This window comes from Saccostrea cucullata, unplaced genomic scaffold (assembly GCF_032062105.1).
Source record: "Saccostrea cucullata isolate Sc308-1 unplaced genomic scaffold, CSIRO_AGI_Scuc_v1 ctg4003, whole genome shotgun sequence".
In the NCBI taxonomy this organism is placed as follows: Eukaryota; Metazoa; Mollusca; class Bivalvia; order Ostreida; family Ostreidae; genus Saccostrea; species Saccostrea cuccullata.
The window spans coordinates 26,089-42,224 of NW_026931918.1; the positions used below are offsets into that span (position 1 = coordinate 26,089).

The 16,136-nt window shown below is 30.2% G+C and overlaps 1 protein-coding gene across 2 annotated transcripts; it reads right to left on the reverse strand.

Moving 5' to 3' along the window:
- Positions 1 to 5,132: 5,132 nt before the first annotated feature.
- On the reverse strand, positions 5,133 to 16,136 carry LOC134234012 (uncharacterized). 2 transcript variants are annotated; one of them, XM_062716072.1, is made up of 9 exons: positions 16,019 to 16,136; positions 14,681 to 14,786; positions 14,305 to 14,386; positions 13,209 to 13,315; positions 9,587 to 9,799; positions 7,605 to 7,730; positions 7,136 to 7,285; positions 6,003 to 6,133; positions 5,133 to 5,797 (listed from the first exon to the last, which is right to left on the reverse strand). In XM_062716072.1, the coding sequence occupies exons 2-9, from the start codon at positions 14,706 to 14,708 to the stop codon at positions 5,789 to 5,791; spliced, it is 846 nt and encodes a 281-aa protein (XP_062572056.1). In that variant the 5' UTR covers positions 14,709 to 14,786; positions 16,019 to 16,136; the 3' UTR covers positions 5,133 to 5,788. The 2 variants fall into 2 exon arrangements, with proteins under 2 accessions (XP_062572056.1, XP_062572057.1); XM_062716073.1 differs by lacking the exon at positions 6,003 to 6,133.

Sequence of the window (16,136 nt, forward strand, 5' to 3'; positions counted from 1 at the left end):
GACCTTTCTTTGGATACCAACAACCTTGACCCTTTGACCTTGACCTTGTTGATTTCCGTATTTGTGAAAAAACTTTAACCTTGGCCATAACTTTTGAACGGTAAAGGATAGGGCTTTCATACTTCATATATTTAATCCTTGTGAAAAGACCTTTCATTGGATATGAAAATCCTTGACCCTTTGACCTTGACCTTTGAGGTTGACCTACTTTTTAAGAAAAAATATAAATTATTACTTTGGTCATATCTTTTGAACAGTAGTCACCAGGACATTTATACTTCACATATGTAATGTTTGTTCAAAGACCTTTTACTGGATACCAACAACCTTGACCCTTTGACCTTGTCCTTGTTGATTTCCGTATTTGTGAAAAAACTTTAACCTTGGCCATAACTTTTGAACGGTAAGGGATATGGCTTTCATACTTCATATATGTAATCCTTGTGAAAAGACCTTTCATTGGATACGAAGATCCTTGACCCTTTGACTTTGACCTTTGAGGTTGACCTACTTAAAAAAAGCAAACCTTGACCATAACTTTTTTTAAAAAGACTTAGGGTTCGTGCTTTCATATTTTATATATTTGATCCTTATGACAAGACCTTTCATTTGATAACAATAACTTTGACCTTAACCTTTGAGTTTGACCTACTTTTTAAGAAATTGAACGTTGACCATAACTTCTGAACGGTTAGGGCTAGGACTTTCATGCTCTACATAAGTATTTTATGTGGCAAGACCTTTCATTTGATACTAATTACATTGACCTTTTGACCTAGACCTTGGAGATCTTTGTACTAATTAAAAAACTTTAACATTAGCTTACTTTCAAATTTCACAATTATTTTCCAATGAGAATACCCTACTTTTGTTACGAATTAATTAAATTTGCATTTAAGAAAAGCTTAATCTTTGCTATGTTGCCATACGGGGGCATCAGTGTTTTACAAACACATCTTGTTTTCTTTTAATATACGAGGGTTGTTCCAAAAAGTCGTAGACAATGTTTATAATTCTTTAAGCATGCAACCAATACTTACCAAATTTTGCATAGACATCATACATTCAATGTTCTTTAAAATTGTGAATTTTAAAAACATACCTTTCATATTAATGATATTAGGACGATTTATATGAAGGCCGATAAGGCCTGTCGGAGCATGGACAAAATTCGGAATAATTTACGCATATAACTATTACATTTGCTTTTATTTCTTTAGAACTATGTAATGTATTGAATTCAATTTTAGATCACTGAAACCAGAATAAAAATCTTAATATTATGTCAAAATATTATTTAAATATCATTAGAAACAGACGATTGGTGTCATGATTTTCATAGTATCGTTGAAATTGAATATGATGAGAATGACGTCGTCAAACGCATAGTCGGCGCACGGAGATGTAATAAATTGTGTTGGATATGGTTAATATACATAAGAGACGGGAAAAAGAGTACAAAAGTTACATTACACACCACATTTTAATAAAGAAGTTATTTTTAAATTGCACGATATTCCATGTGAGTTTTTTCTTCTGTACCGAAAATAGTTAATTACGGCATGTAAGAAGTAGAGTAATGTTTGATAAACGCAGACATTTGGGAACAATCAGGACCATGAACGACGTCAAACAATTTGTATTCTCTGCTGCCTACAATGTAAGACGATCTTTCGACTAAATTTCGACTGAAATTCAAATTTGCTTTAAAAAAAAAAACATGTAAAAAACAAACGGACAGTAGTGAATTTAAATATGTCCCTTAACCAAGAGTGGTCAATCACTTAAAAAAATTATTGAATGTAAATACCCGCGAGTGGAGCAGACAAGAGATCATGATGTTATAAGAGACGTAATTTACGCTTGCTTACGTGCGCCGGTGTACACTTATATTCTTTATTTTTTAATAATTTTCTTATATGATGTGATATCATCATGAAACTTGAAGTGCATGATCATAAAATGTTACTCTTTGCTATGACAAGGAAAGAAATTTAATAAAGCAAAGAGAAACCAAACTGTTTTCCCTGTCTACGACTTTTTGGGACAACCCTCGTATATCTACTGAAGGCTTTAGAGTCTAGAACAGAAACAAGAGACATTTAGGCTGCTCTACCGAAATGTGTGACCACTGTAGGACGGATCTGAGACAACTTAAGATAGCTCAGGGACTTTCTTGATGACAGTCCCTGGGGCAGCTATGCTCACGTATGTGGAAAAATATTCTAAGTAAAATAACATAAAAAATATAAAAGAGAGAAGAGGAAACACAGACCTCCAAAACATCAGAGGTACGACCAGCTGCCATGGAGAAGTAAGCGTCCCCTGCCGACCGGTCACACCCGCCGTGTGCTCCTTGTCATGATGGGAAATAACGGAAATATCCAGTTTAGTGTATAAATAATGGATAAATAAATATGAAAAACGTCATTCAGCATTTGACTCAATTATAAATTGTATTTACTGCCAAGGTCATTGTCAGGACCACAGAACTTACGAATTTATGACTTTAAACGAGACTGCTGATATTCTTGCTCCATCAACTTGTGTTTCTATACTTTACCTCGTATTCGAAATTGTGCATACGTAAAACATGCTCTTTTGTACCGAATCAACTGATATACATAAACTCAGTATGCAGGTGATGAAAGTACATATATTGCTGCAAAAGTAAGGGAAGCTGACGATTGAAATAAAATTCATCACGTTTATCATAGAGGTTGGTTGTAATATTACCATTAACGTCTTTTTCAAGTAAAATAACAAAAATTGAAACAGATGTGTTAGACTATGTGGTATCCTTTATCTCAAGCTCACTAGGATATATCGTATCGACATGAGAATTGAGATTACCTTAATTGTTAATTGATAATACGTCGTTCACATATCTTGATATCAAGCTGATGGTCACAACAATTTTTAACTTCGTTACACGCATAAGATTTAGCTTCATATGAATACAAAAATAGGCTTGCTGATACCGGGGCGCTAGTAATACCCATGGGAACTCCAATAGATTATTGGGAGACCTGTTTTCCAAAAAACAACATCGATATTTTCTATCAGAAACTCAAGCATCTTTTTTGTCAACATCAGAGTACTTATGTTTACAATCAGAAGACATCAATTACTAGTAGAATTTTCTTTCAGAAAACAATATGTGCATACATCACTCACAAACATTTTCGGATATCTGATTTTTCAAAACAATTAACACAAAATACTAGTATATCCCACAAAGCTAGTGGCGAATGTTTACACTGTTCTATAAAGGAAAATAACCATAAAATAAGTTATTTTGAAGATAATACATGTAAGCGTAAAACAGAGAAGTGTACCAAATTAACGACTTTATATATTCAAGATTTATCTCAATGATCTATCAAATTATCTGTCAAATTCTAAAAGTTTTGTAAAATTAAACAATGATTCATCTATGTCCATTCATTGCCTAATGTATGCCGATGACATGGTACTTCTCTCCCCAACTGCTGAAGGTCTACAAGAAAAACTCGATATACTAAGTACATACTGTAAGGACTGGTGTCTCAAAGTTAATACAAAGAAAACAAAAATTATAGTCTTCAATTCATCTGGTAAACACGTTAAAATTCCCTTCCATCTGGATAACAACAATTTTGAATGTGTTAAACAATACAAGTATCTGGGTCTGACTGTTAATGCATCTGGAACACTAAGTAATGCTAAAAATGATTGTTGTAACAAAGCCAAAAAAGCCTATTTCAAACTTCAAAAAGACTTTCTCTCATTTAATCCATCAATCAGAACTGCTTTAAATGTATTTGACCACACTATTAAACCCATTATCCTGTATGGTTCGGAGTTATGTTTTTTTTTTACCCAACAACCTCTAAATTTAAGAGAAATCCAAATATAACACTAGACAAAATATACCAAAGCTAAGAAGGCGAAATTCTAAATCTTAAATTTTACAAACATTTACTAATGGTTCATGGTAAAAGCAGCAATTTTGCTGTAAGATCTGAGCTAGGACGTTTGAATTTACATTTTGATGTCGTTAAAAATATGTTGTTATACTGGCATAAATTAGAGAATCTAGATGGCGAATTTCCCTTGCTCAGTGAGGCTTTTAACTGCTCTAAAACACTACACCAAAATGGTTTTACTTCATGGTATTCTTGTGTTAACTTCTTACTTAACCATATTGATATTAAAATTAGTGATTTTCTAGGTATGTCAACCCCACAATTTAAAATCAATTTGAAAAGAATATTACTGAATTTCTATAAATTAACATGGGAAAAAGACAGGAATTTACATAAAGATGGCAAATTGTCTACCTTTACCAGCATAAAGACTAAATTTTGTTTTGAACCTTATCTAGATATTCTTACAAACAATCAACATAGATCAGTTTTAACAAAGTTAAGAATATCGGCTCACAGGCTCAAAATTGAAATTGGACGTTACCAAAAAATACCTAGAGAGGAACGAATTTCTTCACTTTGTCATCACAACGAGATTCAGGATGAAATTCATTTTCTCCTTGTATGTCCTCATCTTAATGTACAAAGACTTGAACTCATAAATATTTGTAAAATTAAATGTAAAAATTTTCAGTCTCTATCTTATGATAATCAATGTTATTGGCTCATGACTAATGAAGACCCAGACATCCTTAACTCACTTGCTGGTTTCCTTAGTAATTTACCTTAATTGAAGATATTGTGATAAGCATAAAAAAAAATTATATACCTCTTTCTCAGTTTCTTGCCTTTAACTATATATATATATATATATATTAATGTATAAATTATATATATTAGTATGTAACTTACAATACAATACATGTATGTATATTCAGTATATCTCTTATATACTTTTTTTTTGTTTTTTTTAACAAATGCTCTTTATTTGTAATATCATCATCATGCTTGTTCTATCATTTGGATCCTCCTCCTTCTATTTGTAAATCTTTTTGCTCCTCCGGGGGCCCAAATTGGATTAATTAAATCTTGTATCTTGTATCTTGTATCTTGTATATTCCTGGAATCTTCGTTAACATGACCAGGACAATTACCTAGCTTCCAAAATGTGTTTGCTAGACACTAAGAGTGTAAAAGCAAGATGCTATTACATGTATATCGTACTTGCTGTGTATTTACTGCTGGGAATAAATTTACACATTTGTAAAAGTAAATTTGTACCTGTTCTGAGTAGAAGCAAATTAACATCCGTTTATTTATTTTCATATTAGAATATTTACTAGCATTTGAATAAAGGTAATTGGGTTCTCAAGCTTTTTTATTTACATCCGGTTGCAGATTTGCATACTGCACGTCTTGTTCAACAATCTTCTTTTTTACTTCTTTGTGATGCTTTTATGTCCCTTATACAGATGAGTTGCCAAAATATGGCTTCTCTGTGAAAGTTATGGATTCACAATAAATTTAATTCACATATATCCATATAAAACATTTTTTTTCTGATGGAAAGTGGATGAATGTTATGTTTTCGACTACTTCATAAAATATCATCTTGCCATGTCTGGGGTGGATGATTTAAAACAATTGCATATAATATAATTCTTTTTTTTTAATTTAAACATTGTCATGTGTATGTTTCTTCGTGCTTATACAAAAAGGTTAGTTCTTTGAGCACCAGCAGCTTATTCTGTAACCACCGCCATCATTAGACATGCAAGTCCATGGTATACATGTTCCTGATAGATTTTGGTATATAAAATGAATATCTGTTCGACATGCAACATGCAGAAGAACTCAGTGGAGGTGATGTTATTGTTTAATCATTGTTCCTAAATAAAACGAAAAAAAAATAATTATTTACATCAAGTACAGTACATTTGTTTACTAAAAATGAACTATTTTACCCAAAATATAAAAAAAAACATTCTATTGCTTTTCTCAAGAATAAGAGAAGGAAATTATAAGGTTACAATCGTCGATAAAGTCAATTATCTGATGAATATGGATACACATTTTTATTATTCTTAAGTATACCGTATTTGAAGTTTGACGCGTATCTTGCCCAACACTTTTTTGAATAAGAAACATGACGACAATTCCTGCCACAACACCGACGATTGAACTAGAAATACCAGCTCCTAGTACCATTTCCAGTACGTTATCATCTAAATAAACAAAGAATCTTTTTTTTAAATTAGATTAAAAATACACTTTCAAAAAATTTAACATTTTGAACAATGCTGATGAAATTTCCCAAATTCCAAATATACTAGGGCTGTTCGAAAATATTTGAGACATTGTGTAAGATCTTATTTCCAATGAACGGATTTCAGTGAAAACCTGAGTACTGAGTAAACGTGTGTTAAAGACCTTGAATTAATAATACAAAACCCCATACTTTATTCCTTGTTTATAATGGTTTACTGAAATATTGATGGTATTGGTAATCCACAGTCACAAAATCAGATATTGAAAATATGTATCGCAACAAAAATGTCCAATCTTCTAGTGGTCCAATAGTAAAATCGAAATTAATTTATGTAAAAAAAATCTTTTAACAAGAATTTGACTTCATTTTGTTAGTAAGTTTGTTAGAATTTTGCGTTTCACGTGCAAAATATATCCGACTGACCTGTCATTTAAACGACGTACCGATTTTAAATTTTTGTTCTCCTTACAAAGGTGACGAATTTCCATGAATTCCTCTCTGTCATTTATGGAATTCAAGTAGATGTAACATTGATTTTCAAATTCCGAAGAGCCCTCGTTTATGATTTGATTTGTACATATTTTATTGCACTAAATATATACAATGGGATTGGGAATGGTTTATGAATGGGGTCATGATTGTATACAGTAAAATAATATAGTGTCAGATATTTCTTATTGATATATAACGCATATATAGTCACATGTTTATAACTGAATGGTTGTTAATAAGCTATAAAAGTTTTTTCATTGCTTTTTGAGTCTTTAAGACATCGCTTATATTGTCTTTAATGTGTTTTAATTGTCTTTAGTTAAATGATTTCCATAAATGCCACAAAAAATAATACACCTTGATCAAAAAATCAGTGCTTTACGACACTTTTTTGAAATTTTGTCTGAAAATCTTAGTATCATAAATGTTTGTTATTTCAAAGAAAGGGCACTTTTGTAGGACTAACCTTCATAACAACTTTTTCTTTCCACGTTGTAATCGAAGCCAGATCTACAGAAGCACCTCTTGTTTTCTGAACAAACTCCTCCAGGAAAGGTGCATTGTTCGCTGAATAGACATTGGTCGCCATAAAAAGCACCATTTTGAAGCATATCATCTAATTATGAGAAAAAAGACACATGATAACCTTAGTGACTTTGAGCTCTGAACTAACAAAAGGACACGTCTCTCTCCTTTCAATCTCAAATTTAAGTATAATAGCAGACATTCCAAAGACTCTAAAGATCCCTCTCTGCTCAATTGTCATAAGTGTCAAGTGTAGGACAAAATTTGCAGGTTTCCAAGCGGCGATTGGCAGCATCTTCATATGATGTAATAAATTTCTGAGAGGGACATTGTACTACCAATGCACCAATCAATAATTACGAAGCTAATATTCAACATGGAGTTAGAAATTAAAATATTTATTTACATACCACGCACACATTGAGCATGATACCAAGTATGTCTATCTGCACATGAGCATTCGTTCATCAAACATTTCGAGCTGTAGCATTGTTCATCTGCATTGCATTTTTCTCCCACACTCAGATTTGCCTTCTCTACAATTAAGTTGAAGAAAAATCTTGTGATAGTATCTGCTTACTATAGCAATTTTTTCCGCTTGCATTTGCTATATAAACTTGAGTTTATAATTTATAAAGATTCTTTTTTTGGTTTAATTACCGTAAAAAGCCCTATTTCTTTTTAAAGTAATATTCAGGGAAATACGGTATCTATTTTTCCATATACAATGATGGACACTGAGGGCAAATTGTTAGAGACGATATTTGATTCATAACATATTTATTATTGCTACCAAATTTGCCATCTTTTGCGTAACTATTAAACGGTCCTTAAAACTGAAGTCACCGTTTAAAGGTTTTAACCTTCGCCCAAGTCACTTTATGTAAATTAAGGACACATAGAGAATAAATAATGTAAATCATAGAGGTAAATGAAATAATATAAATTCTTAAACTTAGACTTTACTCCAATGCATTGGAACGATTATCTATATATAACATTTTAAAAGACACCTGTGGACCACATCGATCAACTGAACACATTTGCTAGGAAAAAGCAAATTCAAACATCAATTATTGATGAACGGTTAACATGGGAGGATGTTTGAAATTACCTTTAGATACTTCTATATCAAGAAAACAAACATTATGACTGTTGTTTACTGTTGTTTAGCATTTTTAAGTATGTCCCTTGTGTTTTCTTCATATAAAACTTTGATTCCCCCGCAAGGTATATACAACGTTAAGATTCTTTCATATGAATGACTTATAATGGTTTTACTGTACTTGAGAACTGGGTTGATTCCTACATTCCTATATATTCCTGAGTAAAACTTTGAACCTCACAGTGACCAAACCCTACTCCCAGGGGTCATGAAGTAAACAGACTTAAATCTACATTAATTGAGGAGACTTCAATTCAAATATGACTAATTTTAACTATGCTATTCTTTTTTCCCTACAACTTTCTATGCAAACCTTTGATCCCCAATTTTTGCCCAACCTTACCCTAGGGGTTAATTTGATTAAGAAATATGAATCTAAACGTCTTGATCATATCAATTTGACCAATAAATAAAATTATGCTTTTGCTGTTCTTGAGAAGTTTATTATTTTTTCCTATGATATTTCTTTGTAGATCTTCGATTCTCAATTTACCATGAATCATTTATTCTAACAAATTTCTGAGGACGCTTTCATATCAAAATAAATACTCGTGACTTATATTTCAGCTTCCGTTACATAAGACCTTTTATGAATTAAGATTTGAATCTCTAGAATAAAAAAAAACCTTGTTTGTTACTAGGTATTAAAAAATCAGTATCATTTTTTGCATCAGTTTATACTCCTTAATAGTCCTCATCCAAATAAAGGTCTACTTTGATCAGGATATTTAAGCGTCTAATTATTGTCTTAATTCCAAATTATGTAGCGATAACAATAAGAATCATATATATATATATATATATATATATATATATATATATATATATATATATATATATATATATATATATATATATATATATATATATATATATATTGTGTATTTGTATTACGGATTACTCGGACTCGTGTACCCGCTTTCTGTCGAATCATCATTGTTCGTTTGGGACCAATGTTCGTGGATTTCATGTTTCACCCTTACCCAATTTACATCCCTACGATCGTTTATTTTGTTTACATATTGATTCACTGAACCATCGTACTTACCCCGGAATTTACATTCTCACAAACAGATCAAATTTTGTTTGCCAACGAACATTGACCTCCACGACTAAAAACAATTTCGCAATATTTATTGAAAAAACACTGAAGTACATTTAATGAATTCGTTTACAGAATGCTTGCTGTTATCGGTTTTACTGAATTAAAAAAAATCAAATACTTACTGTAGTTATTATAATCGCAGTACCCTGTAAGATCAGCAGTTTTTTGTTGTTTATGACTGTAATATTGGCATGAATATCTTTTTGCGATATAAAAGTATCCATCTTTTCTCTCAGTCGGTAACTCTGGTTGATCTTGAATCCCAACGTAATATTCCCACGACACTGTTCGAACATCGGCTGTTATTTTGCAAGTAATCATACACTTTGTTCCATCTTCAAAAAAAAGAAATAAACGAAAGAAATGAATGTTTATGCATAAATAAACGATAGCTGCCATCAAGCACAGACAAAGACAATTTTATCAAAATTAAGAGAAATATTCCTTATGATCAAAGACTTTAGGATCTTTAGGATCTTTGTATATTTTCTTAAAAAGAAATTGACGTTAGCCTTTGAGACTATGCTTTCAAATTTCTAGGATTTACCTTTAGACAAAAAATACAATTTATACAAAAATATGAATTTTACAATTCTCAAATTTCTTTATTCTAATATTAAAGACCTTAATGATAACTTTTACTTTTCTAATATTCAATGACCCTCTCTTACAGAATAACTATTTATCTTGAATCACAAATACACCATTACGAATTTCTCAATTTTTTTTTTAAATCAATTATGTCTAATTGCTATAATAGAATAAATATGCTTTAATTCACTATGATGCGAAAGGAATTGCGCAAGGGGAACCCCAGTCGGCCTCCGCAACATAATAGAACTGACCAGTATGTTATGGTAATGCATTTACTAATTATGAAAATAATATCATTTTAGAAAAAAAGCTATGAACATTATTGATGTTATGCGTATTCACATCTATTTTCTTGATAAACATAATTACAGGCCCTGTATTTTGCAATTGCTTTCACAACAAATAAAGGTTCCGATTAATTAAAAAAAAATTAAACTGGCAGTCCGGGGTCACTTCGTTTACTTTAGCATTGGCTAGGAAAAGGTAAAGAATCAGTTTAGTATTGAAAAGCTTAAAGTGGTCCAGACGTACATGTACTCCTAAAAGGAAGACTTTTGATTTGAAAAAAAAATGATTCTACACTTACGAAACATATTTACACGTTTTTTGACTCACTGTGAATTTTCATTATGTGGTCCTATCCTTATCTATGAGTGATGATGAATCTTATATCTTCACTATCTGTGGATGCGTCCATGCATATTATTTTGACTAATTATAACTTTGCTTTTCTTGAAAGATTTTAATGATTTTTTCCAAAATATTCATTAGTTAAATTTGATCGTATATTATGACCTCACCCTACCCTGGGGGTCATGATTTGAACAAACTTGAATCTACGCCACCTGAGGATGCTTTCATATCAGTGTGACCAATCATAGCTTTGTAGTTTTTGAAGATTTTTTTTTTCAAAATACTCCTATAAAAATATATTTTATCTTCTGTTGTGGTCTTAACTTACCTAAGGGGTAGTGATTTGATAAAATTTGAAACTACACCACCTGAGGATGGTTTCACATAAATATGACCAATCATGGCATTGTTGTTCTTGAAAAGAAAATTTTACTAGATTTTTCTGCAGATATATTCCTATTAAAACTGTAATCACCCATTGAGGCCTACACCCGCCCTACCTTCTGGGATCATGATTTGAACAACCTTGAATCTACACAACGTGAAAATGCTTCAGTTCAAAAATGACCAATCAATGCTTGACAAAAAATTGAAGATTTTTCAATTGTGTTCCTTTGTAAATTTTGATCATCCATTGAAAACCCACCCTACCCTCAATTCATGAATTAAATAATCTTGAATATACAACGTCCATCTGAGAATGCTTTCACATAAACATGACCAATGAATGATCGTCTGTTCTTAAGAAGGGATTTTTTCATGGATTATTCCGAATAAATATTCCAATTTTAATCTTTGATAGTGCATTGATGTGCCCCATCCATACCCCTGTGAGGTTATGATTTAAACAAACTTGAATCTACACTGCCTATTAACGAAGAACCTACGTCGTATGACATCATAACTAGTGAATGTGTTAAGCTTATGCTAGATCCATTATGACGTCATATACAATTTGTCACTTTTTCCCGTACTTTACTGCATTACATCATATATCTATCATGAATTGATGTGTATTCTTTTCATGATAATTTGTTATCTATTCATATTCTTGTGTGTTTAATTACAATTTTTCTATCAAATATATTTTTAAATGAAAGTACAAATTTTGGTAAACATTTTTTATCCGAAAGAAACCCCAAACAGACATTTAATAATTAAATCCTGTGTAAGTGCAAAAAGGTCAAGAATATAAGCATCCGTAAATACTCTATCTCTCATTAGTTAGAGGGGAAAGGTATATATTCCAATTACTTTTTGTAATCATATTGGTATGTTCTTCATCATATTAAAGATTAAAAATATTGTGACAAAGACTTATAAAAAATATTTACAAGTGTAGGGTGGAAAATTAACTAAAAACATGGACTTCATTTGCCTATCTTTTTTTAAATGTAAACTCATCTTTTAAGTCAATTGAATAAAAAGATGTTATTCTTGATAAATATTGTTTAATATTATTCAGTTAATAAAGTTTATAAACGACGATGTTTGAAGAGGTATTTATGTGATTTTTCATTTTCCCTTCTTGACAAGTACCCCTAAAATGTAGTCGCAGTATGTAACTACCATACCAAGTTTCACAGGCTGTACTTGATTTAAAAACAAGAAAACATATTATGATATTTAAACTGATTGATAAGCAAGCACAAATTTATCATTTTGAAAAGTTTGAAAATCTTGTGACAAAGACTTTTCCGACATAGGTTCTACTTTAATATAATCAATCATAACTTTACTATTCTGGAAAAGAAAAGTTTTGAGATTTTTTTCACTATATATTCCTTTGTAAAACAATCTTCCATTGTGACTCACTTCTGTTTTTAGGGTCATGATTTGAACAGCTTGAATCTAGAGTAACTGAGTATACTCCTAGATAAAAATGATTAATCATATCTTTGCTGTTCTTGAGAAGAAATTTTTTAGAAAGATTTTTCCTACTCCAATTTAAAATTGATCGTACATTGTGGCTAATTCCTATCTCTTGGGGGGTCATGATTTGAGCAATCTTGAATCCACACTGCCTAAATATGCTTCTATATATATCTTAACATTAATGCTTCCCTGTATATGAGAATATATTTTTGAAGGTATTTTCTTTACATTTCTGTGTTAATCTTTGATCATCCATTATGACCCCAACCACCCCTGGGATCATGATTTAAACAAAGTTGAATCTACACTACCTGGCAATGATGCCATTATTTTTTCTCAATTTCGTTATTATCTCCCCTTGGCGGAGGATCTGTCCCTTCTTTTGATTAAATTTGAATTCCCTTTACCCAAGGATACGTTGTCGGAAAAGTTTGGTTGAAATGGCCCAGCGGTTCTAGAGAAGAATATGAGAATGTGAAAAGTTGACGAGGACAACAAGAACGACAATAGGCAACGGACAAAATTGCATGTAGCCTTCGGTTTAGGTGAGCTAGAAAGAATCATTGGGTTTTTCAATTTTATATATCTGTTACCAAAAATATGTTTTATTGTACAATAATAATTTGAAATTGATTAACAAACCTTGAGTCGTATTAGGCAATACAATGTAATCGTGTTCCATGGAAATCATATTGCAGGAAGATAAATTCATATAGTGGAGAAGAACCAATGTATCTTCAGCGCACAATCTGATAAATTGTAATGAATTTTAATTGAGACAAAAAGCGACAAAATGTATGATTTGATAAAAAAAATTATGGTGGACAATGGTTTATTACCGTTCTACAAAACACCAATCAACTTAAATGAGTGAAGGAATTACTAAGAAAAATATAGGCTGAGAAACCTTAAACATAGGAACAGATGACGTCATTTATTTAAGGTAAAAAAAATCTGAATTAAAAAAAAAATATTTTTGTTGGATGAAGATTATTTTTGTTAAGTTATTCGGTCTTGATCTTAATATAGATTAAAAACCGACTCAAAACCGACTCAATTGTTATTAATAAAAAAAACTTGCATCAATAAAGAAGTACACATAAGAAAGCTAAATAAGTTTAAGGAATAATCATGAACAATCTCTATGTAAAAAGAAGTTAAACTAATGCCATGGGCTAGTTCAAGTTTGTATTTACTGATTTTGTAAATAGTAATATTAATCATCAGAGTCATTAAATTTGGTTCATAACGAAAAACCAAATGTTTAAATTGTAACCAGTGAATTTATTCGTAACTGATATAAAACATATAATTTAAATTCTTAATAATCTTTAAAATTCAAAAATAAATAGATTTCTATGTATATCATGTTACAATTTCAATATGATATTGGGAGTGAGATTGAGCAGTATTTTCCGATGCTGTGAAAAAACTTTATATTGAGCTCCCTTTTAATTTTTGTCCCCCATTTTGTTTACTTTAATTTACTTCTTTCCTAATTTACTTTAATGAATGGCATATTTTACATGGTATTATTTGTTTTTGCCTGCATAAAAATTGTTTTGGCAGGGGAATTAAGGAACATAATTAGCTTGTTTATAAGAATTAAATCTTCGAATACAACTGACTAATTTTCATTATTTAAAATACTTCTGGTCATCTTGATTTTTTTTTCATTTTACAACAAAAGACACATTATTAGTATTCTTTTGTAATTATAAAATGAGATTTTACTTACTTTACTGGTATTTTCCCAAAAGTCTTTGCGGATAAATTGACTTGAAAAAAGCATAAACACAGAAAACTGCATATTGCAAAACCTGAAGTCAGTATACATGTATTACTTTCACATTACTTAAAAGATTATATGATATATAACATACATGTATGTTACACTAGTTTTAACTAGAAAAATTGTCACTCTGTCAGCATGAACATATTGGTTTTTTTTTATATATAAAAGTGCATATCTAAAAATGTTTAATATTTCAAAGCATAACAAAATTTATCATCAAAATTTAAATGCATTCTATATAGTTCATCTTGAATTAAAGTCTTTCTTTATCATTTTAACTGAAATAAGTTTAACCTTAAATTAAAAAAATAAAGTTTACCCCATATAGAAGATTTCAAAGCAGACATTTTCTATACTATTTTGTTGTCATCATTTTTCCTTTCAAAAGCAATTTATTTTAGGAACATCGGGTTTTCTCGACATTTCTGAAGAAAATAATGTTAACTTTTACATTTTACTATAATGACTCTAATTGCTTTGAATAAAAATGTTTTAATAATGCTTTTGTGTTCAAAAAGTAAATAAGAAAATGAAATTGACATTACAAGCCTTTGCCAAAATACATGTGAGTCATTAAATTCTGCATTTAAACTTTGAATCATAGAAAATGAATAAATTTTTTAAATAAAATATCACTAATCCAAATATGTAACCAAATCAAACGTTATTTGTTCGGATATTCTTTATATATATATATATATATATATATATATATATATATATATATATATATATATATATATATAAAAAAACATAATAAGAATAAATATGTCATTCAATAAGTTTACCGATTTTGTTTTGCACCCATTTGAATTTAAGCAAAGAAAAAATAATGCGTGCAAAACAGGAATCTCACCAGGTATTATTATAGTAAGTAAGTATGTACGTAAATTATTTATTATAGTGACATGTGTATTGTTACAGTGATACAATATACATGCATTTTACAACAATAAGTTCAGATTCTTACACCCGGCCCAAATGATCTGTATGTCTATTATAACTTATAAGTCTAAACCAAAGATGGTATATAGGGAAAAGATGAAACTATAGAAGAGAATAGGAAAATAAAATTAGACACTAAACCAGCAAAAAATTATTACGTGCATTATAAATTTATTAAGTTAATTATTTACTCATATAATAAAATAGATATTAATAATGAATAGCAATATATAATTGATGTCAGTTTCTGAATTATCAACTTTAAAAGCTAATTGTTTTTCAAGAATTGGCAGTATTTTATAATATAATAAGTAATATTAGATAAATTGTTCAATAAATCACTTTTTCTAATAAATATTCATCTTCATTAAATTAATATTTACTCTTTGTGTTCATGACTCATAGGTAAAATACAGGTAACCCCCGGTCCAGAAAATCCTAAGCAGAAATAGGACTACAATAATTGTTATCAAAACACATTTTCACATCTATTGTTCTATACCTACATGTAATTATCAGATGTGTGCAAAACGGGAACACAATTTCAATTTTAGATGCTGTACAAATAAACACATTTAACAAACATATATAAGTACAAAACATGTAAATTTTTCAAAATTGAATAAACAACCAAAATTTTACTTCAAACGCACCTTTGCTTTACAGTTTTACCATTTAAAATGTGTCAACATAAAAGGTAAATTGCACTTACATGTTCTCTTTTCTTCCGTTAAAATACGAGGACTCTCTTACTGCGTATTTATTTGGTAAATCCGGGTCAGATACAAATCCAAGTGAACCGAAACCGCGTAACTTTTAAAGATCAGTGC